Source organism: Macrobrachium rosenbergii, chromosome 21 (genome assembly GCF_040412425.1).
Source record: "Macrobrachium rosenbergii isolate ZJJX-2024 chromosome 21, ASM4041242v1, whole genome shotgun sequence".
Lineage (NCBI taxonomy): Eukaryota > Metazoa > Arthropoda > Malacostraca > Decapoda > Palaemonidae > Macrobrachium > Macrobrachium rosenbergii.
In genome coordinates, this window is record NC_089761.1 from 1581619 (window position 1) to 1607188 (window position 25570).

Genomic DNA, 25570 nt, shown 5'->3' on the forward strand with positions numbered 1-25570 from the left:
ACAATTTGCAAAATCTTAAAAAGAAGCACTTTTGCCGCGTTCAGATACCATGGGTTCTACTGTACATTCCAGCAAAGGTCGTGGTCCGAGTTATGGTGTAATTGTTAATATTTTGCTATTTTCCCCGGCCAAGGATTAATGCATGATATTGATCTTTGAACGAGTTAACTAGTCCATGATAAAGAACAGAGAAAGTGTGCCTAACGTGTCTCTCATAGGTAGGGGACAAAATTTGCAGAGTTCATTGAATTTCAAAATCAGTAACCGCGTTCGCCACCACCGAATTGGCTATATTGAGCGTGACGGATTTAATAAGTGTTTAGATAGCAAGAAGATATCAAAATCCTGTGTACTAATATAGCAAACGAACGGCAATAGTTAATTTCATAATAATTTGCATTTTTAAGTAATGTAAATTCAATCCCATCAAGATGTCACAAATCTATTCCCTTGTTTTGCTAGCCTCAGCAGTGGACGGCATTAATTCCGCACGAGAAATAAAACGAGAAAAAGTGTAGCTCATAGTAATTTTGTTTTCCATCTCCCTACGTAAAATTTTTTGCATTGTTGGTATATTTAGAGTAAATCTGTATTCCTGCATTTGCTTCGTTCGTTTTGTGAGAGGAATTCAAGTGCTTTGTGTAATTCAATTAAAAAAAAAATGCACCTCGAGAATCGTGTATTCATCCGCCGAGCCTGCTTCTAGCCGAACTTGTTTTGAATTTGTTTGTGCTAACGGGATTCGCCCGACATTTTGGGACCTTTGTGGACCGCTCCCATGTCCACCATCTTAAAACCTTTGTTGTTTTGTTTGTGTGATTGGGGTAGCGCCCAGTCACTTTTAGCTTCTGCCTCATTGCCACTTCGGGACTACATTGTTGTGCGGAGTAATCCACCTCACAAAGTCTTAGCCAGATAGACTTCGATAGATAGAAACTAGGATAGGGTTCCATACAATAGATAAAAGCAAGATATAATCTAACCAGGGAATGATAGGTCTTAGTTAGGAAATATACAGGTAACAAGTTCCTATACAAATCCACTGGTGTGAGAAATCATAAAGAGAAGAATGTATAATTTTAATCATAACTCCTCAGAGTAAGACGAACATCTTGGGCTACTGGGAAAGTTACAATTGCTAACCCAAGCCCCTAAGAGAGCCCAAGAAGACGTATCTTCAAATAAGAACCCTGCCAGTGTGCACTTATAAAAATTTTACTTAAATTTTCTCAGGCAGCACAAATTGGCTGGCTGAATATCTCTCTCTCACTCTCTCTCTCATATGCTCAAGTAAGCATTCAACGTAACCTCACCGAGTGGACGTGACCCTCTTCATAAGAAAGTTCGGGCCAACACCGGGATAATTAATTTAAATAAACCAAACAACCAGAAACACCTTTGTCCCACAAATAGATGAGGACAAGTTAAGATTAATTACAGTTAGAAACTGTTGGTCATGACTGAGGTCTTTTACCCAGACTTAAGCAGAAGGTAGCCTTTCCCCCTCTGCAGGAGAAGGGGGTTGTAGCACAGCAAGTACTGGGACCAGACACTTATGAGGGCCTCATAAGCAACCACAATTCAATTTTCCTTCCACAGTGCCACCAATCTGAAGCACTGTCATCAACCGAATAGCTTACATCTCTCTCTCTATCTTACCTTCCCTTTCACTCTCACTGATTTGTTATAATTTGCTGGGGTAGAGTGCATTTCCTTAAATATAGCCTAGTTGGACTCAAGTAAAGGGTTCCTAGGAACGCACTGGCACCACAGTGCCACCAAGCAAACCAGAGAAAAACAAACCCAGACCAAAGGAACACAGAAGAAAAGTCCTTCTGGTACCTAACCTACACCAGTACATAAGGATACTAAGTGCCACCAGTGTGACCTTTACATGGCACACCCAACCACAGTGCTAGCTTATTGAAAGGGTGCCACATCACTGAAGGGACACTTCCTTGCTGCCCAAGTACGTCCAGTCGCCCTGGTTAGACGCCCTTCCCCACCAGAACCATGGCAGCAGAGAAATATAAAGCCTTCATGGAGCTGGGGACAGTGGCAGGTCTCACCAGATTGGATCTTGCCACATGGGTCAAGGAGCAGATGGATGACTTGGCCAAGCGAGAAAAGGATGAAAGACTCGAACAGCAGAATTATGAAGCCGAACAGAGGGTGTATGAAGCTGAACAGAGAAGGTATGAAGAAGAACGGAGGGCGTATGAAGCTGAACAGAGGCAGCTAGAAGATGAAAGAGAAGAAAGGAGAAGACAGCATGAGTTAGCTTGCAAGGAGAGCAAGCTAGCTCTCAAAGAAAAGGAACTCGAGCCGGAAAGAACAAGAAGAGAAAATGCCGAAGCTATGGCTAGACAGCAAGCCTCCAGCCCCACACCTGCTGCACCAAATGCTCCAATCTCGAGAATCAATTCCCTTGTCCCCAAGTGGACTGAGGATGAGCCAGAAGCATGGCTGGAGGAAATCGAGGCACTCTTCGATAACTACAGCACCACTGAGACAGCGAGGGCCTTAGTACTAGCCAAGCACATGGAGGAAAAAGCTAAGGCGGCTCTTCGCTCACTGGAGAAGAGCCAGAGAGGCAACATGGTTGAAGTTCGTAGAGTCATCACAAAGGCCTACGAAATAACCCTGGAGAAATGGAGACAGCAGTTCCGAGGTCTTGCCAAGGAAGTCGGCTGGTCCTGGACTGAATGGGCCTGTCACAAGACCCAGTCTGGTACCCGCTGGTTCGACTCCTTGTCTTGCACTATGTTTAAGGACCTCTTCGATCGGACCATGCTGGAAGACCTTTACCAATGCGTGCCTGGGCCCCTTACTGTATATCTAAATGATAAGCAGCCCACCACCCTTATGGAAGCCTGCCGCATGGCCGATTCATGGAAACCTTCAACCAGTCCCACAGCACATCTCAGCATCGCATAGTCATCATCACCATCATCCAGGTGCCATATCCCCAAGGACGTTGGCAATCATGGCTCGCCACTCCTCTCTATTTCTGGCTCTCTGCAGCAGCTGAGCTGCAGATATTCTTCCTCCAGTCATTCTCACCAATCCATCCATATATTTTTGTCTAGGTCTTCCTCTCAGCCTCCTTCCATTGATTTTACCAGTGAGAGAGAGATGTTCTAGTTCTTGTCTTCTCACTATGTGACCCACAAACCTCATTTGTCTACCTTTCACTGAAGCCAAAAGTTCTCTCTCAATGCCTACTCCCTCTAATACCTCCTCATTAGTTTTCCTTTCTGTCCATCCTTCAGCATCCTTCTCCAAAACCACATTTCTGCAGCCTGTAACCTCTCCTTGTCTGCCTTCCTCACAGCCATACAACAATACAGACCAAACAAAACATTTCACAAACCTCCTCCTTAGATTCATAGATATTTTCGAGTTGGTGACTAATTTCTTGATCTTACCAAATGCATCTTTTGCCAAGGATATTCTCTTCCTGATCTCTTTTTTTTCCATTTTCCATCATCCTAAATAATTAAAACTATCGGTTTGTTTAACTGTTTCAGCATTAATTCTTATATCTGTTCTTGGGGGATTTCATCTTTGGTGATAACCATAACTTCTGTTTTCTTAATATTTATTGGCAGACCTCTTTCTCTGCTTGACTGGTATAAAGTAGCCTACTGATTAAAGCTTGAAGTTTATTATGAGAGTCTGCAACAAGTGCTGTATCATCAGCATATCTGACATTATTAATAGTGACTCAGTAAGGACGGGATTTAGTGACACTTGTTGGGTGTTGACCGGTTTATTGGTAGTTCCTTACTGAATGAATGTTCAGAATCTTTGAAGATGTTATTGGCCTGTGCGGGCGGAAAAGTAGCATCTACACACAGACAGAACAAAACAGAGGTAATGTTTCGGGCATCTGTGTTTGTCGGCAGACAAACAGATGGCGATTGTGAGAGAGACAATAAATGTACAGTGTTAAAACATATATCAGTGGAAAGGCCAGGAAATTCTACATATGGCCAATTGCATGAGATTTGAGACAGATTAATGAATACCATGCGGCAGCATAATATATGTGAAATGGCGAGACATTTGGCATCTTCACAAACAGAAACATACATACAGTTTCATACAGAAGATTCGGTGGAACATTATGAGTACATGATTAGAATGCTTGCATGGCAATGCAAGTAGTGGTGATTGTACATAAATCAAGACAACAATGGTTAGGGAGAAACAGACGGAAATATTGTATGGTAGAAGTTGTGTTCCTTCAGAGAAAGAAAACGAGATGCTCTTGTTCTGTCTTGTCCTCTCCAATGGATGACGAACACACGAACACACACGTGTCTTTGGAAGAGATGGTGTCGGTGTGACGGTCTCTTACAATACTCCCCCCCCACCCAAGCAAGGCATCGATGTGGAAATCGTCTTGCTGACAATTGTAATTGGCTTGAAGGGCTTGGGCTTGGGGCAGGTAGGAGGATGAAGGGCAGCGCCGGCCGGCAGGAACTTGAGGAGGACGGTGGCAGGTTGAAGGGTGATGTCGGATGATCCTTCAGTAGCCAGCTGGAGGGGGACGGCTGAAGGATGACGGCAGCTGATCCTTCGGTAACCGGCTTGAGGGCTGAAGGATGACGGCGGCTGATCCTTCTGTAGCCAGCTCGAGGGGGGCAGCAGCAGGCTGAAGGATGACGTCGGCTTGTCCTTCGTTGGTCCGCTCGTCCAGTACGAGTTTGGGGGCGGCTTCAGGTTTCCTGGAGGAGGCGTCCAGGGCTAGTAGCGTCTACACACAGACAGAACAAAACAGAGGTAATGTTTTGGGCATCTGTGTTTGTCGGCAGACAAACAGATGGTGATTGTGAGAGAGACAATAAACATACAGTGATAAAACATATGAAACGGTGGTAAGACAGGCATAGCAACCGCCTTGCCGGTGAGAAAAGATGCTGATTAGGTTAACCGGATGTCAGCATTGTCCGAAGGCATGGATCGGGAGACTGAACATGCCATGTTGTGAATGCTTAGGTGTGTTTCTTTTCCTCAAACTCAGCAGTGTCCATCCTCTCAAAACGCCCTTAGTTACAGCACTAATGTGGCATGATTGGAAAATCAACAAAGAAACTTCTAGAAGCTTTATCCGGTTAAAATTCCAGATATCGCGGGGTAAGGTATGTTCGTGTGTCCTATCCTGAGGCGTGGTCCCAAGCAGAGATGGGGCGATATAGGGAAATCGTAGGGCATTTGAAGACCAGCCAAGACCCTGTATACAGGTATCGAGAGTTAGAAACCTGTGTGTGCGTGTGTGCGAAGACATTTGATTCTGAACTGTTTATCAAAACTGCTGGAGGTAAGAAGCACATCTGATTCCTAAGTTATAAACTGACTATTCCTTATATGTCTTGTGATTTTGGACAGTGAAGGAGGAATTCCCATCGGTATTTTGAGCTTATATATCTGCTTATTCCATTATTATATATCTCTATATTTTATTTTGGGCTTTGAGTAACATGGGAGGAATTCCCATTGCTTTCCTTGTATTTTTATGTTGTAGAAACTAATGAGAGAAATTCTTCAGGTCCTCAGATGTTTCGACATGTATAGAGGTCAAGAATGTACTCAGAATATATAACTGACTTTGACTTGAATTTTGACCCGAGTGTATCACAGAATAGTGACTTGGATTCTTAAGTTAGGGAATCTTTCCTTTGATAGTAATTTGTTATTGTCTTAACTAAGTATTACCTAAAAGTCTTTCTTTTGCCAGCTCAGTATGTTAAGCTTGTTTCCCTTTAGTGAATAAATTATTTTGGGTACCGCATGTTTTGTTGAGACCTGAGAGAGAGAGAGAGAGAGAGAGAGAGAGAGAGAGAGAGAGAGAGAGAGAGAGAGAGAGCGTATATCGAGGAAGAAGCTAGCTGAATGGGCTGTCTCGTCACCCAGCCTACCAACCTTGGAAAAAACGTAGAGCTGACAGGTAAGACAACGGGAACTTAGAAGTTTTTCATAGGTAATACATATATCAGTGGAAGGGCCAGGAAATTCTACATATGGCCAATTGCATGAGATTCGAGACAGATTAATGAATACAATGCAGTAGCATAATATATGTGAAATGGCGAGACATTTGGTGTCTTCACAAACAGAAACATACATAGTGTGATACAGAAGATTCTGTGGAACATTATGAGTACATGATTAGAATGCTTGCATGGCAATGCAAGTAGTGGTGATTGTACATAAATTGAGACAACAATGGTTAGGGAGAAACAGATGGAAATATTGTATGGTAGAAGTTGCATTCCTTCAGAGAAAGAAAACGAGATGCACTTGTCCTGTCTTGTCCCCTCCGATGGATGACGAACACACGAAAACACACATGTGTTTGGAAGAGTCTGCATTGCTGCGGCGGTCTCTTACAATTCCTCCAACCGCATAGTACTGCTCAACTCGCCCGAAGAATGGACTGCTGAGCAAGCCTACATGCACCCACTGTAAGAGGGTGGGGCACAATGAAGCTGATTGACGATACAAACTAGGCACTAACAAGCAGCCTCCTACTACCAGCCAGAACTCCTCTCCCTCTTCATCCACTCAACCCTCTCCACAAACAGCTACTGCAGGCCACCGAGCCCCTACAAGAGGCCAGTGCAAATCCTGTGGTGATGCCGGCCACTGCAGTGCTGGACATCTGGCCTGTCCACATCATGTCCCCACCACCAAGTTCGTCAACCTCATTAGCACCTCATTCTCTGCAGCCGGGCTGCAAAAGATCCTTTATCCCGAGAGACTGGAGACCCAGTTCATCTCGGTGGCCCCTCTTAAGAGCTCTAGCCTGCCCGTGACCCTTCTGGTTATGGTAGACATGACAGCCAACATTAGTTTAATCTCTAGGGCCCAAGTGCCAGCCAATGCCGTGGTTCACAAGAAAACCCGGTGGGAGATGAAGAGGATAGAGGGCCACACCATTACCATTCCCATGGTCAAGCACCAGGTCACGACACCTTGGGGCACGCTACCCCACCGCCTTGGCGTGGTGGGCGGAATTCGGCCTGAAGTGGACTTCCTGTTGGGTTGGAACCTTCTCTGGGGAAGCCCTTCAACAACGCCACTTCGCAGCCACGCTACCTCCTCCACGGAGGCCCAGACTGTAGGAGAACCTGATCAAGACAGGCCACTCCACAAATTGGGAGGGCTGCACAGTAAACAATGCCCAGCGGACGCCTCCGAGCAAGACTCTCCGAGAGGCTCTGATCTCCAGCTGGGGCAGGAATCTCTGCCACAGCCAAATTCAAGCCATCCGCAAGGAATTGCACCTCTGGACCCCTTGTCAGGCATGCCTGACCCTCAACCGCTGCCAGTGCCACTTGCAAGCCCTGAGCAGTGCCACTCTCCATCCAGCATGGATGTTGAGCCATCAATTAAGAAGGACTGAGTGCCTGGCCCAAATCATGAGGTGGATCCTCCTCTGGGAGATTCCGGATTCCCCGCGGCACTAATCATAGCAACTGGAGAGCCTCCAGCACCCAACACTTCTTCACCAAATCTGTCCCCAGAGGATGAACCCCTGGAAGATCAAACTGTTACACCTTCTCTGGGAGACCAGGAACTGGCCTCCTCGGACACAGAGGTCGAGATCACTCTTGCTCCGGTTGTCGCAGCAGTCGGAGTAGGGAGCCCTCCTGTAGCTTCTGAAGTTACCCCCTGACTTCACACCCGCTGGCCCTTCTGGCCTTTCCCCAGAGTCGGTGCCCTCATCATCTCGTTGGTCTGACACAGATAGGCCTTGGAGGAACCCGAAGAAGAAGAAGAAGGGGCAGAAGAGAGCCCAGTAGTTGTAGAGCCATGAGCTCATCCTGGCACTAGTGCCCTCTTGGCACAGTGCCCTACCATCTTAGAGTGATCCTGGCCCCTTGCCCAGAGGAGGTAGCCAGCGTGATCTCTTTCTCATATATAGCCTAGACCAGATTAAGTATTGTACATCAGAGTGGTAACCTTATCCCTTCCACTTTCCATCGAGCTGCAGTAATCACGTAAGTAGTGTAACTAAAATCAGACAATCTTAACTATGGTGAAAAGAGCCACTACGCTCATGGCACGCATGGCCTAAGACCTCATTGAGGCAAGCACTTATCATATGAGGCAAACCTCATGTATTAACCAGTAATTACTAACTGTACTGAAAACAAAAACCTTGTAATTTAGTTAGTACATTATCCCTTACGTTGGTGCTACGGTCGTGTTAGGATAGGTTAGGGTAGGGAATACCATAGAATGTACCATTAGGCTAGGTCTAAAACATCACGATTATAGGAGGTAGCACGTAATAACCGTAAGCACCTTTAAGTACAGTTAGGATTCTGTAATATAAGTGATCAAAGCTCATATCCTATCTAGAGTTAGGTAGAACCATAGCTAGTTAGACTGCACAGGACAAATCTGCTCAGGGGAAAAGAGTAACGTAATAGAGGCGAACAGTTTGCTTAGTACAGACCTTCACACCTGAAAGGGAGTGAAGGCCCACTTAAGGGGGGGAGCTTTTATAAATATTCTGCTGTTCACCCTCTATGCATTTTATTGTAGGAAAAAATACGCTAACAAAGACAAGAAGGCATCTTCATATATGCAGGGCTAGGCTGGGTATTTCAAAAAAATAATGTCTTTAGCAGGAATAGTTAGCATTAGGGGCCTAAACTCATAGGGAGGGTTTCACCAAGTAACCTCTACTGAAGGTGGTCTCAAAGCTTCCTTTTCCCTGTTCTATGTTCGGCGATGTTTTGACAAATTTTCAGACTGCCCCGAGGCATAAAGACATATTGACGCTCCCAGCTGTCCTGTTTTGACTGAAAGAGGTCAGAGAGAGATTCGAGAGCGTGTGAGACACACGCGTTGTGTGTAAGTAACTTCTTTGTACTTACTATTCATTGGTGTGAGTGAGAGACATGGTCATTTTCAAGACTCCTGATTGTCCGTTGTATGTGCAATAACCAACGTCCATGGTAAGTTTGAAATTTGCCAAATTTTCATCAACTTGCTAGTATCTCTTTCTGTATTTCCAGTTCCTTTGTTTTCCCTCTTTGCCACCATCTACGATAATAGGATATAAACAATTTACTTTTATGAAGTCTAATGTAAGAATAATTAATATTGCTTAGTGACACTCAACTATTCCCGTGCAGTAATTAGGAATTGGGGAACTTTAAGTAAATAATTTTCAGCATTCAGGCAGCCTTGTGTCTCGATCCCATTGTTTGGAAGAGAAATAGCCTTTACCAGTACTAAATTGTGTATGATATATAGTAGTACTGACATTTGTTGTGTTAAAACTTTACGTGAAGCAAAGGGAAAATTTACTGTGTCCGACGTGGGTGATAGTTTGTAAGGACGGGATTGAGTGACATACTGGCCGGATGTTGACTGGTTTATTGGTGGTTCCTTACTGAATAAATGTACAGAATCTTCGACGTTGTTATTGGCTGGTGTGAGCCGCAAAGTAGTATCTACACACATACAGGGCAAAACAGAGGTAATGTTTTGGACATCTGTGTTTGTTGGCAGACAAACAGATGGCGATTGTGAGAGACATAATAAATGTACAATGGAAAGACCAGGAAATTTCACATGTGGCCAATTGCATGAGATTCGAGACAGATTAATGAATACAATGCAGTAGCATAATATATGTGAAATGGTGAGACGTTTGGCGTCTTCACAAACAGAAACATACATACAGTTTGATACAGAAGATTCAGTGGAACATTATGAGTACATGATTAGAATGCTTGCATGGCAATGCAAGTAGTGGTGATTGTACATAAATTGAGACAACAATGGTTAGGGAGAAACAGACGGAAATATTGTTATGGTAGAAGTTGCGTTCCTTGAGAGAGAGAAAATGGGATGCTCTTGTTTTGTCTTGTCCCCTTCGATGGATGATGAACACACGTGTGCTCGAAAGAGACCGCAATCACCGCGGTGCGTCTCTTACAATACTCCCCCCACAAGCAAGGCGTTGATGTGGAAATTGTTTTGCTGACAATTGGAATGGGCGCAAAGGGCTTGGGCTTGGGGGGGTAGGAGGTTGAAGGGCAGTGCCGGCTGACAGGAACTCGAGGAGGACGGCAGCGGGTTGAAGGATGACGTCGGATGATCCTTTGGTAGCCAGCTCAAGGGGGATGGCAGTAGGCTGAAGGATGACGGCAGCTGATCCTTCGGTAGAAAGCTCAAGGGGACGGCAGCAGGCTGAAGGATGATGTCGGCTGGTCCTTTGTTGGTCAGCTCGTCAGGTATGAGTTTGGGGGTGGCGTCAGGCTTCCTGGAGGAGGCGTCCAGGGCTCCGGTGGTGGGGTGGGTCATCTCGGAGGGTCAGACATCTATTGAAGACTCGGGAACAGTGGGGAGTGGGGAGGCGGTGAAGGGTTCGTTGGCACGTGGGTCGTCATCTTGGGTCGGACGTCCACCATCGGCTCCTTCGGGTCACTCCAGGGTCACCAGTGTAAGGACGGGATTGAGTGACATACTGGCTGGGTGTTGACTGGTTTATTGGTGGTTCCTTGCTGAATAAATGTACAGAATCTTCGAAGTTGTTATTGTCTGGTGCGAGCCGCAAAGTAGTATCTACGCACAGACAGGGCAAAACAGAGGTAATGTTTCGGACATCTGTGTTTGTCGGCAGACAAACAGGTGGCGATTGTGAGAGACATAATAAACGTACATTGATAAAGCATATATCAATGGAAAGGCCAGGAAATTCCACATGTGGCCAATTGCATGAGATTTGAGACAGATTAATGAATACAATGCATTAGCATAATACATGTGAAATGGTGAGATGTTTTGTGTCTTCACAAACAGAAACATACATACAGTTTGATACAGAAGATTCAGTGGAACATTTTGAGTACATGATTAGAATGCTTTCATGGCAATGCAAGTAGTGGTGATTGTACATAAATCGAGACAAAAATGGTTAGGGAGAAACAGGCGGAAATATTGTATGGTAGAAGTTGCGTTCCTTGAGAGAGAGAAAACGGGATGCTTTTGTTTTGTCTTGTTCCCCCCGATAGATGATGAACACGTGTGCTCGAAAAAGACCATGATCAGTGCAATGCGCCTCTTACAAGCTCATGCAATTTCCTTGCTAACTACACATTCTTTCTTTGTTGGGACCAATTGGGAAGTAAGGGGGTTTAATGTAATTCATGTGTTGCAGGGTAACCTTTTATCCCTTGTATTGTGGTTCCCTGACTGGCAGCCTTATTCCATTAAGTAATTGTCTGTCTTTGAGGTTAACTTTTAGCTTTAAATGACAGGTTACATGTGTCCTTGGCAACTCAGGGCCTCATAAATTACTTTAATTAATTAATAAACTCATCAGCCAAGCCCCCACAAGTAACAAACACACACACACACACACATATATATATATATATATATATATATATATATATATATATATATATATATATATATATCACATAAAAGTAAATGTTTGTGTTTGTTTGGACACTACAGAAATCTGAACCGCTTGACAGACCCAGACAAAATTTTGCACACGGCCTCTACGTCATCCCAGAAAGGTTTATAACTCAAAATCAAACCCCTACCCTGTGACAGACATCCAAACACAGACAAAACAAATAAAATTTTCGCTTTTATACCCCTAACAGATTCAAACATTCCTTTCGAAATGCTACGTAACGTGGTTTGCGATCTATCTCAGAAGCGTGGAAACCCGCAACTCTCTCCCTCTCTCTCGTACTCAGCATTCAATCCGCGCATCTCTCTCTCTCTCTCTAACATTATCCTCAAAATGGATACTCTAAGGAAACACAATCTTTCCTAAATAAATAGATTTATTATCAAACAAACCCAACAAGTAATGAATTAACAAAGAAAAGATTAAAATGCATAATAAATGAATTATCAAGTCAAAATAGTCTAATTCAAGATTTAATCTTACTCTGGCTAAAAAGCCTTTACACTCAAAACTCCCACACACTCCATCTTAGACATTATACGTCTAGTCTTAAAGTCAACCACATTGAAAGTAACCACTAACTGCAAAGATTGCAGTGTCCTTTCTCTATCACCACAGCAATCCCACAGACATCTGTTGAAAATCAAACAAATAGTAATCTCCCACAGATACACAAGTGTAAGACATAATAATGAAAGTCTAAAATGCATGGTTAATCAATGTCAAATCAGAACACAATAAAATTCATAAGTGTATTTGATATGGTAAATATGGTAATTTCACAGTCCACACAGAAAAAGAGAAGTCTGGATTTACCTTAACTGCCGGTTTCTAAGAGATTGAAACGCACAAAGCCACGTCTGGACGATATCGCTCTCGCTAAGTTAATAATCAACCAGACCTAACTTTTGGGCACAATTAGACACAATCTCCATTTTTCTAACGCATGAACTTACGTACTTGCATACCAACTCGGTCGGTTGCCTCACATATCAGCGACAATATTGTGTGTTCATCGAGCCAAAACAGCTGAAGCAATCGAACTATCTGCTGACTGCAATGATTTTGCAACTGTGCGATCGTCCTAGTTCCACCTTATAGCTTCTCTTTGTTTCATCACACTATGACTGAATATACACAGTAATTCTAAAATCAAACACATTACCCCATATAGTGCTCGGCCACCCCATAAGAGCGTCTATCAGGTTAACTGAGCTGCCAGAATCAATGAAGATAGAAATTTCAATGCCATTAGAAAAACCATGTACAATCGGCCTATGTTCTGGTGACTCTAAACAGAAAACGGAGCCCTGCGCAACTAGCGAGGAATGGGAAGTCACCAACTTGATAGAGATGGATATTGCATGGTCACCATTTCACTTAATTAACTCACAATCGCCACTATTCACACTTATCTGGGTGTTTTCTTAACCCCAAACTACTCTACATATCACCCAGACCTATTTTCACAATTCACCACTCCCGAATACTTAAATAGAAAAAAAAAATTCACCGTATCAATGTGTAATTCTGAGACGCAGTTATCCCATCGCTTAAGATCTCGACACTAATCATAAATGCATTTGCTCCCAGCCCGCATCTATCAGCGAGTGCCCTCAGGCGTAGAGTTATCAATTAGCCTATTTAATTCCTATCCCTCTTTCGCTATCTTAACCCCAAACATCGCTGCTGTCATTTAAACTTTTAACCGCTGCCACCAATACAAACCAACACTGCTGCCACCAATTAAACTTTCGCACACCGCTGCCACCAATAAACATGGTGCTGTCTACCTTTTCTTCAATAACGTAATGGGAGTCACCAATAGCTTGGGCAGAAAATTGCCATCTTTTCTGTTGGTGACATCATTAAACTCCTCCCACTGCAAACCCTACAATCAATTTAGTACATCCAAGAAACTAAACGAATATGTTTGACTGTATTAGAATTACTTTCATTCGATCAACACTGAACACCTATATCGAAAAACAAAGTGAGTGCAGATGGGATGGAGGTTTCGAGAATGACACGAACAATGGTTTTGAGTTTTCCATTTTCTGTTAGACCGGTAGCCTCTGGTGGGGGTAAGGTTTGTAGGGGATCTGGTTGGTAGGGGAGACCAGTGTCAAAAGGATGAGGAACAGTTCTAGAAAATATCTCAAGTATACGTAATGCAACCACGAGGAATTTGAGAACTTTCAGGAAGAATGAAGCGAGTAATAACAAAAGGGTAAACATAGAATTGAGGAGGAGAAAATGAAGGGAATGGGAGAAAGAAAATCATTGTTTAGTGATGATGTTTTCCTGGTACACTTTATTGAACACTTTGTAATGGGTGCGGTAACCTTTTGCTAAGTAATTTTTACATTGCAAAGATGCATCACATTTATTAACATGTCAAAATCTCAAAAATCTCATGTAAATATTCATATGTAGAATTTCCTGGCCTTTCCGCCGATATATAGCTTATCATTGTATGTATGTTATGTCTCTTAAAATTGCCATTTGTTTGACTGTCAACAAATGCAAATTGCTCAGAGTGCAGGTCACAGCAATCGGAGGTCAGGCACTACGTTTCCGTCCACACTCTGTCATGTATACCTGAGCCCAGGTGAATAAATCAGTTAATACCCAGTTCGACCTTTTTGTCCTCACAACTGGTGACCCGAGGAGTGACGGTAAACACAGTGGTTTTGGTTTTACCATTAACGGACTCACTACGGCTGCTTTACCTTCAGAGAGCCTTTAACGGAACCACCTGGCAACAAAAGTCTAGACCTCTGAAATCTCCTTCCTCGGAGGACACCCACTCCACTAACGGACTACTTATGGTGTACCCTCCAGGTAAGTTCTGGCGTGCTCGAATGGTTTGGCCCCGCTATTTACGATCCACGTCGACCGTACTCAGAAGTCATTAACGGAACCACACAGCGTATAGTTTTGACTTCTGATGAGCCCCAAACACTATTAATGGACTAAACAAGGCGGGTATTTCGCGTTGTGGTGCGAGGAAAAAATGTCAGACACTGTAGTAAAAGTCATTCTGAGGACGCACAGATCTTCTGCATCCCCCTCTTGCCTTCAAAGGCAGCAATAAGCCAGGTGATAAAACTCCCTCCATTCTCGTGACAAAACACCACATCCCGATTTCTGCGGGCAGATGTCCATTTCCAAGTGGCGAAAATTACAGACGAGGAGACCAAGGCAGATGTAACCATGACAACGCTACCGGAGGAGGTCTTCAACAAAATCACCCCATGGTTGGACTTGCAGCTGGGCAAAGTCAAGTACAGAGACCTGTGAGATAAGCTCATCGACAAATACTCCATGCCTGTCCCAGAGAGAGCCCAACACGCCCTCGACCTGATGACCCAGCCCCTGGGGGACACATCACCCAGGGACACCTGGGATGAACTACGAGGTTTCCTGATACTGCCGGTCGAGCGATGTGGATGGCCGGAGGAAGGAGATCAGCTTGTAGCGAGAAATATTCCTGCAGCACCTTCCGCAGGAGGTGAGGGGGCAAATCATGGATGAGGACGCCCTTTCAATGGACAAATTGGTGAACGTCGCACACAAACTCCTTGAGGCCACCAAGGCCTCCAAACATGCCGCAACATCCGCAGCCTGTAACCTGGTAACAGAAGAAGCCAAGGCAGAGGACACGAACATGGTTTACAGGAAGAAGGCGCCGCTGCAGCAGCAGAGGACGTGGACAAACCCAGCCTGGTGTTACTTTCATTGGAGGTTCGGAAGCACCGCCAGAAATGGAAGAGCCCCCTGTTCTCTCACAAAAAATGAGAAAGGCGGCCACTAATAACAGCAGTGGCCACAAACCTTAAAGACTCCCGACCAGTAGGATTCTTCATCCACAACGCCATATTGAAAAGACGGATGCTGGTAGACACCGGGGCTATGCAATCTGTGTTTCAGCCATTGTGGGAGGACCGCGACCACACATCCAGCACCGCAACTGCACTGGTGGCCGCAAATGGAAGCCCCATTTGCTGCTATGGAACTTTGACCCTCAGAATATCCATCCTGGGCCGTAAATATGATTGGCCCTTCGTCATCACTGACGTCAAGTTTCCTCTCCTAGGTGCCGATTTCCTCACACACCACAGACTTCTGGTAAACGTCAGCCAAAAACGACTGCTGGATACCTGAACCTGCCGCCCCCGACCACTCTCCACCGGGCCGGGAATGCCCGCTGTCTGCTCCATCTCTTCAAACAGATACAGTGCCCTCCTCCACGAGTTCCCAGATGTCTTCAAGCCAGAGCTGCGTCATTCACGGGAGCCCAGGCCAAGCATATTACCATGACAGGCCCACCAACACACGTCAAATTCCGGCGCTTGCCACCCAAAAAACTTCAAGATGCTAAACGAGCTTTCGCTGAGATGGAACGGATGGGAATCTACAGGAAGGCATCAAGTCCGTGGGCGTACCCCCTCCACATGGTAAGGAAACCAGATGGCTCTTAGAGGCCCTGCGCGGACTATCGTCGGCTGAACCTAATAACGACACCAGACCACTATCCCTTGCCAAACATGCAGGACCTAACAGGAGCCCTGTATGGGGCCAAAATATTTACAAAAATGGATTTGCTCAAGTCTTATTTTCAGGTACCAGTGCACCCGGATGACGTTCCAAAGACAGCCATCATCACGCTGTTCAGGACATATTCCTTCTCCTACCCCACCTTTGGCCTCAGGAACGCCGGGGCCACATTCCAACGCCTTATGGACACCATCTTGGGGGACCTACCTTTCTGCTTTTGCTACGTAGACAACATCCTGATCTTCTCCAGGTCGCCGGTGGAACATCTGCGCCACGTCCGGGCTGTGCTGAAGCGCCTGCAGGAGAACTGTTTGGTTGTCAGGTTTGACAAGTGTACCTTCGGAATGGAACAGGTAGACTTCCTGGGCCACGAAATCTCTCCGGCAGGTGTCTGCCCTATGGCTTCCAAAATGGACGCAGTAAAGAAGTTTCCAACACCAAAATCCATCAAGTCCCTGCAGGAGTTCCTCTGCATGGTCAATACTACCGTTGCTTCACACCAGACATCGCCCGCATCATGTATCCCCTAACTGGAATACTGAAGGGGGAAGCTGAAAGCTCTTGTGTGGGCAGCTCCACAGCAGCAGGCGTTTGAACAGATGAGGGCAGCTCTTGCCAGAGCCACCACCTTAACACCCCCCTGAGACTTACCACCGACGCCAGCAACATCGCTTGCAGAGCAGTGCTGGAGCAGGTAGTAGGCGGTTCCTTCCGCCCTCTGGCCTTCTTCAGCCACAAGTTAAAACTACCTGAGACCTGCTACAGTGCATTCGACAGGGAGCTGCTGGCAATCTACCAAGCTGTGCAGCACTTCAAGTACCTCTTGGACAGCAGCCCTTTCACCATTCTGACAGACCACAAGCCGCTGGTGCATGCATTCATGAGGGTGGAAGACGCATGGTCAGTGAGACAGCAGTGACACCTGGCCACTATCTCCAAGTTCGGCTGCACCATTAGCTACGTCCATGGCAAGAAACCCAGTGGCTGATGCCCTATCAAGAGTCGAGATAAATTCATCCACCTGGGCATAGACTACGAGGACCTGGGGAAGGAAAAAGCCGTGGACCCGGAAACAGCAGCCTACCGCACGGTACTCACTGCACTGAGATGGGAAGATGTGCCAATAGGTGGGTCCAGTTCAACACTTCTCTGTGACACCAACACTGGTCGCCCGCGGCCCTTGATACCCGTGTTGAGGAGAAAGCAGACGTTCGACATCATCCACGGGCTGTCCCATCCATCAGGATGAACAACAGCGTGCCTGATGAAAGAAAAGTCCGTGTGGCATGGGATCAGGAAGGGTGTTTGAGAGTGTGCAAAGAACTGCATACCATGCCAGATGAGTAAAATCACCCGACACATGGAATCAGGCATCGGAGATTTCCCTCAACCACGTCGGCATTTCGGGCACATCCATGTAGACGTTGTAGGGCCTCTGCCACAATCAGGGGGCGTCAGATACCTCCTGATGGTCATAGACCATTCCATAAGATGGCCAGACGCAACCCCAATGACAGAAGCATTAACAAGTGGGTGTGCAGAAGCCCTCCTGTCAAGTTGGATAAGCCTTTTTGGTGTGCCAGACAACATAAGTACAGACAGAGGCCCGGCATTCTTATCAGAGCTCTGGGTCTCCCTGGAACGCCTGATGGGGACAACTCTCCACAGTATGACAGCATATATCCCTGCATCCAACGGCATGGTGGAAAGGACCCACCATTCATTAAAGGCAGCGCTGATGGCACGTTGCACCGACTACAGTTGGAAGGCGCAGCTCCCCTGGGTCCTGCTGGGTCTTCACGCCGTACCAAGGGCAAACGGTGATGAATCTCCCGCAGAGAAAGTCTATGGCGAAACATTGGTCGTACTGGGAGAGTTCTTCCCCATGGAGCCGGACGTCGCAGATACACCCCTTCCAAGGCTAAGGGAAATAGCAAAGAGGTTCGTGCCCTGCTGAAAGACTTTTGAGGACAGGACCCATGTCTACAGCCCAAAAAGCTTGGATTCCTGCACGCACATCTTCATCAGGATCGACGCCCACCGCCCACCCTTGACCAGACCATACAGAGGCCCATACCTTGTTGTCATTAAGGCATCCAAGGCCTACCTCGTCAACATCCACGAGCAGGAAGACTGTTTCTGTCGACAGGCTAAAGCCAGCCTTCCTGATGGACAGCGGAACTTGGAAGGAAACCGGCAGGCGTCCCAGAATTCCTCCACAAAACAAGGCCTCGGATGAACCCATCGGCGTCCCGAAACGTGGTCGAGGACGTCCCAAGGGCCATACTAAGGAAGTCATCTGCTCGGCAGAACTCCCGGGTGATTCAGCAGTCGAAGCCGCCCCGTCCGCAGGTATCAAGAACTCGGGGGCCGGATCCTGCTCCCAAAGAAGTTCCTTGATTGATTTTCAAGAAGTCTTCCAATCATTATTTCATAATAACTGTCTTGGGCAGGGGGAGTACTTGTAAAGATGTCAGATGTCTCTTCATTTCGCATCAATCACGTTCATGCATCACACTTATTAACATGTCAAGAATCTCATGTAAATATTCATATGTAGAATTTCCTGGCCTTTCCGCCGATATATATTTTATCATTGTATGTATGTTACGTCTCTTAAAATTGCCATTCGTTTGATTGTCAACAAACACAAATTCCTCGGAGTGCGGGTACGGAAACTGGAGGTCGGGCACTACGTTTCCATCCGCACTCTGTCATGTATACCTGAGCCCAGGTGAATAAATCAGTTAATACCCAGTTCGACCTTTTTGTCCTCACAACTTGTTTATTGAACGTAATGCGGTGAATTCTCAGAAACACAAACAGAAAAAACACAAATACTTATATGATCACACACTGTCAAAATAAGTCCAACAGTGCTTCAGATAAAAATACAGTGTTAATTTTCCTTTCGTAATCCTTTAATAGGAGATCCGCACATTAGTAAGTTATAGCAAAGATATCCATGAAACAGGTAGAATTTTCATGGGACAACAATAAACTTAGGCTTTTTTTTAGTTATTCATTATTTCTAATATTCTCAGAAGTTGCTTACATATATTGTATATATATATATATATATATATATATATATATATATATATATATATATATATATATATATATATATATATATATATATACATATAAGAGTGAACGCTATTTTGACATGAAGGTAGGGCAAAAAAAGCGAAGACGACGTCAATATTAAGTTCTTTTTGTAGTGATTTTGCTTAGGCTTTGGCATAATGTAAAGACGGAAGTCCAGTTAAATACAATAGATATGAGAGGAGAAAGTATAACTTGATAACTTTAATAAAAGGAAGAGAAGAGGAAATATTCACTGGACGATAATTATTACGCATCTACAGTACCAGCACAATTACATGGCAGCAACCGATAAGTTTAAAAATCAGTTCGAAAGGAGGTGAAAAAATTTCCAAGGAACATTAACATTGTTTTCGTGCTTCACGAAGCGCCAAGCTCAAGGATACATAAATGCCACTCAGTGAGACCCAAGTGCCTGCAAGGCAAAACATTTTACTTGGTCAGTTGTGCTACTGCTCTTCGTCAGTCGCATTAGCACGTCAGATGAACGGATACGGAATGTTCATAACACATATCTCATAATAATGATTCTGTTCGCTCAGTGAACAAGAAGGGCGCGCTAAGACCTAGGAACCTTGAAACTGAAAAATGACACATGGAATACTACAACAGAGTGCCAATGATGAAAGGCTACCAGCTATATTAATGGTAGATGAATCCGTGTGGTCGTAACAACCGACATAGGCAATTCTCCAAGATTCTTTTTAATCCCTTGGCAAATAGACTCGTATTGACTGTAGATGCTCAAAGTAAAGGCTTTAATACATGACTGCTGGTGGTGGAAGAGCCTGTTGGTTTACTTGAAATACTTTCCTTTAAAGGTTATTACAACTGGGTTCGGTCAGAAGTCTTGGTAAGCTGTTTACCTGCAAGTTGCATTAACACACTTTACCATTCAGTTGTTAGATTACTTTGATAATATAGCAACATAAATATGATTAAAGGAGGAAGGGTAAGATGACTGAAGCAACGAGGAATAAGTCATCTATTTTATCATTATCAGGCTGCGACAAGAAATGAAAAGGCTGTTCAAGATTGTATCTGCCATAGATATTTTGCTTTCTAGTAGGTGATCAAAAGCTGCCCTAATTTTTCAGTCCAACGGAGAAGTTATTCTACCTAATATTCGAAAAAAAAGTGCGAGAGGTCCTGATAAATAGATTAAATCATCTGAAAATGCATTTTTGAGATGATTTCATATTTACAGTTTCATGACACGTAGCCTATATAATCTTGGAAAATCCCTGGGTGTAATATTAAAGTCTTGAACCTTCTATACCATTTCAAAGTATAATAAACTTAAAGAATATATTCAGTGACCTCTGCATGGTGCCAGTGAAAAACTGCGTTCATTGATCAGTAGAAACTAAAAGTACTGATTATTTGAAAGGACCATTGGAATCTTTAAACAAAAAGCACAGCTTATGTGAGTACAGTCAGTGTCATCAAAAAGGCCCGAGTAGCAAGACAGAAATTCCTGCATAGAAAAGGAAAAGTCACACACTTATTGGGAACCCAGCCTACAGTATACTGTAGTGCTGCAGTGTTCTACTTCTAACATGGGAGAGCAAGCTTTTTCGTATTTCACGATTATAAGGCAGACTAAAGGTCTCCATTCAGTATGTTTATCAGTGTTTCGACCCCGAAATAAGAATTTATGTACTAAAAGCTTACCACATATTTTGTACAGAGAAGCAGCTTTCATTATATAAATTAGCTTCAAATAAACATGGCTTTGACTTCATTTGTGTTGTTCATATGTCATTTTGCCTTGAGTTGTCTCATGACTTTTCAAAAGTGTCAATAAAAGATTGAGCTACTGTCGTCATTACCACCTTGATCGTTTTGTTGTCGAGTGTTATGTATGAAGTCTGTTATTCATGTTTGATCTTTATTCTTGGGCTTAATTTTTCGTTGTGAGTTTTCAGGAGAAAGCAGTTTGATTTCAGGTTTTGCTTTGAGCTGGCAACAAACTTGAGAAAACATAAGCTATTTTAGCTCAAACCAGTGATGAGAATAAATGTTGTTTACCTTATGAATTTACCTTCTGAGAGAGAAAGAAAGAGGGAAGTAATAATGAAATATAGTTCATATGCACAGGTTCCCAGAAATACGAAAACTGTTTCAAGGGCTCACAAAGGCCAAAAGATTGAGAAACGCTGACTTATGTCCCTTCAGGAAAACCAGATGGAAGAAGAACAAAAGGCATAAGTTATCACGCTATGGAAATATATACTTCTCTTATGGAAATATCCGAAGCATCACATGAGTTGGTATCTAAAGGTGAAGAAGCCTTTGGTTAATCGGCTGCAATATCAAGAATTCGGTGTTTATGTTGTCCTTCGAAACAGTCTTCGTATAGCCTACAGTAAATTTCCCAAGCACAGAATTAGAGTGACAAGGAATCGACAAAATAAACAACTCATCAATTTTTGTTTGGAATTCCACAGAGACACGACTGTATATGGACACTTCAAGCTAATGAGCTTGCAAATGACTCTGGTACAACTCAAAAATTCTCTGTAGAAAGATTAAGAAGCTACCACTTAACTTTTGAATTTGCAAATGTTCTACATTTATGCTTCGAAGAATTTAGAATTTGATGATTTGATAAGATAATTTTACGCAGAAATAGTTTACATCTCTCTTAGTCTTTCATACAGTTCAGTTAACTGATATTCAAAAGAAAAGTGAACACATCACACCTAATGACTGCGCTTACAAAACCAAACTGATCATGCCGCCATCGAGACAAAATTGGTCAGTGCTAGATGGTTGTCAAGGAAAGAGAGGCTGTGGCACGCTGGGTTTCATCATGCTACTACGTTTTATGTTTCAGTGAAAGACAGCATCTTGCTGCCTAAACTGATCTACTGTTCAGATGATTGCTTTAGCAAAACAAGCATCTCCACATCAGGAGAAATAAAATGTCCGTAATATATAATTTGAGCCAGAAAGTAATGTAAGATATTGTAATACTGAATACGTTTAAGGTATATTGCAATTTTTTCTTGAAATAAAACGAGGCCATCAGTTCAGCTACTGAACCACTATTAAGAAATTATTAAGAAATAATAATGGGCGGGCAACAATGCATGTAAAGAGTATTTCAGCCTATGCTATTTTCATTATGATTAGACCTATGTTGATGGGAAGTGTATGGTACTTTAAGTTACATATTTACTCTTTCACTTTCACTAAAAGCACCCCCCTCCTTTTTTTTCTGGACGGGTCTAGCACCATCATACTGTACTGGTGGTTAAAAGGGTCGGTAGGCAAAACATTTAAAGATGGAGCATGGACGGACTGCTCTTACAGAAAAATCTGAGGTGAGGGAATCAGCCGCAGGCAGAGTTCATCTTCTGAATGAAAGAGGGTATTGAAGAGTCCATAATCATGAAATAAACATTCACCCCACCAGTTCTCAAAGCAAATCGAACGTCTTTATCTATTATTAAGAGAATTGAGAGTAGGTCCTTCGTATTCTTCACTTGAAAGGTATCATCCTGTTGTAAATGAATCAAGGTGGTTCTTGATGACCATGTCCACAGCTACATTGAGCCTACTTACGTGATCCTGATAAAGGGAAATAAGTTAACGCAGAACTTCTAGAGCCGAATCTCCAGGAGAAAAAATAGAGATAGCAGATGAATCACTCATATCAAGAGGACTTTAGGAAGGCATTTACATGCCCCAGTTACACAATTCTACGAACAGCATACATTAGGGGACAAACCAGAACACTGAAACCTTCACGAATGAACTTTGTGCTTCAATATTTCAAAGGCAGCTTACAGTCGAAACTTCCAGGACCGTCTACTTCTCGACGAAGCCACACCTATCAGGTAACTTCCCTCGTGTCATTTTGGTGTATAAGCAAGAATAAAAATCCACAAATAAAAATCCACACCTATTTAAAACTGTCGTTGGCCGCGTTTGCTTGACTGATGGGGAGCCTGTTTGTCTTTTGTAGAAACGTGTCGTAATGTGTACGATTGTTCAGATGATTTATGTTAAAATCCAAGGTTTAAACGTTACCAGATGTCGTTTTAAGAGATTGAGAAAGATTTAATTAGCAGTGCATCATCTAAAGATGAGTACATAATGCATTCATTCAAAATATTAGATACAATGATGAATACCATAATCTGTTGAAAACTATCTTGCAAAGAACAATAAATATTTTCAAAATGAAACTATTGTGTGAGAGAGAGAGAGAGAGAGAGAGAGAGAGAGAGAGAGAGAGAGAGAGAGAGAGAGAGAGAGAGAGAGAGAGAGAGAGAGAATAATGATAATAATTTAGATTTTTGCGCAACTTACCTTTGAGCACATGAATGATAATGTGGGCTGGGTGAGCATTCGATGGGGCACAGGTATAATTTCCCGAATCAGCTGCTCTGACCTCACTCAAGAAAAGAACGCTGAGTCCTCCATCGTTCTCCACTTTGACCTGAAAAAGAAAAGAGAAGAAAGACAGGGATGGAGAAAAATGGTAAGTAATTAGGAATCCGAAAAATATACCTAGATTAAGCATTTCAATGTATAATCTGCACAGAGAGCAGAGAAAAATGAGCCCGGTGACGTCTAAGGCTCCATATAATGTACGTTGTTATTCTAACCATACAGTCAAAGGAAATTGCTTCAAATTTTTACTTGCCATTATATAACTCACATTTAAAATTCTTGCTTTAGGAAGTAAAAAATTCAACTTCTCTAGGGTTCCGTAATTTATATTCACTAAAATACTATTTCTATAATTTATATAAAATAATTTTCTTAAAGCTAACTTCAACATCATTAATTATATTACAATTCCTAAAATTTTCAATGAATTTTGTAGTTATCGCTTAGATGCAGATTTTTACATCTTTAGATTATAAGTAATGAGAAAATGGCAAAAGAAAAATATTGTGTAATAATTTTGTAATAACCTTTGATAGGTAGAAAGCTGCTTTTTTCCTGAGAAAGTACTTCTTTATATAAGAAATAGACCATCATAGTTTTATAATGATCAGATTGAAAGAAATTGCCTGAAAATGTTAGTTATATTTCCATACATAGCAGATAAATGAAATGGCCAAGACTTCTATTTAGATACAAGAAAGCAGGATACAAATGGAATTCTGGTCAAGACTTATATTTAAATACAAGAAAGCAGGCTACAAATGGAATTCTGTTACACAGAAAGGATAGATGTATAAATGTGGACTCTGACCACACAGCTATAAAGAGAAATAAGGCTCTTATCGACTGTGCTATACATGTGACTGTCGCATTAGACAGAAATGTGTGTATGCATTATGCATAAGCAAATACACACATAAACACACGCACACACATATATATATTTTATATATATGTATATATATATATATATATATATATATATATATATATATATATATATATATATATATATATATATATATACAAACATTAATCCCTCAATTATCCAGATCACCATTACCCAGAACTCGACATTATCTGACACACCTGGACCAGGGATCAAGGTCCTAAAGATATATGACATACTGTACATTACTTTTAAAAAAATGAAAAAAAAAACGCCCTCCAATGGTTGACAATGCTGTGCGGCCTCAAGAAAATGTTGGTAACTGTCGATGCTCAGACTGACTGGGAAAGGGTTTTGGGTGGTGGGGGAGTCCTCGGGAAGTTTCCATGGTGTGGGGGGGAGTGTCAGATGGCTTGGCACCATCGTTCGAGTCTCCGGCCGGCCAGTGAAGAGTTAGAGGAATTTATTTCTGGTGATAGAAATTCATTTCTCGGTATAATGTGGTTCGGATTCCACAATAAGCTGTAGGTCCCGTTGCTAGGTAACCAACTGGTTCTTAGCAACGTAAAATAAGTCTAATCCTTCAGGCCAGCCCTAGGAGAGCTGTTAAACAGCTCAGTGGTCTGGTTAAACTAAGGTATACTTAACTTAACCGTCGGAGAGGAGGGGCAATAAGGCTTGGTAGAGTAGAGGAAGGCTCAGAGATGTTGTTTTTGAAGGTGGGTGGAGCTGGGGAGCAGTTCAATGGCTGGGAGCGGGTGGGGATGCAGTGCTGGATGGGTGAAGTGGGCTACGTAGACCTGACTTGATAGAGCTTTGTTGGTTTCATGTTTTTATGTTTATGATATAGCATTTCACATTTTGTTAAATGATATGTACAGAGAGAGAGAGAGAGAGAGAGAGAGAGAGAGAGAGAGAGGGAGAGAGCAATAATTGAGGTATGTCGACATCGAAGTCTAAGTACAGCAACACGCACTTCATTTTTTATTTATATTTTATGCTACAGTATTCATGTTTATATTTTAATGGCGTTTTCTAATTTTTTATTCTTTCAGATCAAAAGGTCTGCGCAATCATGTGCTGAGAGAGAGAGAGAGAGAGAGAGAGAGAGAGAGAGAGAGAGAGAGAGAGAGAGAGAGAGAGAGAGAGAGAGA

General features: G+C 43.2%; 1 protein-coding gene across 5 annotated transcripts in view; it reads right to left on the minus strand.

The window, feature by feature from the left end:
* Nucleotides 1-25570, minus strand: part of LOC136849658 (leucine-rich repeats and immunoglobulin-like domains protein 1) — a 566587-nt gene that overhangs the window by 61699 nt on the left and 479318 nt on the right. For all 5 annotated transcript variants that reach the window (XM_067122963.1, XM_067122960.1, XM_067122962.1 and 2 more), the window contains one exon: nt 23444-23573. In XM_067122963.1, coding sequence (XP_066979064.1) covers nt 23444-23573 — 130 coding nt within the window. The remainder of the gene's footprint in view (nt 1-23443; nt 23574-25570) is intronic.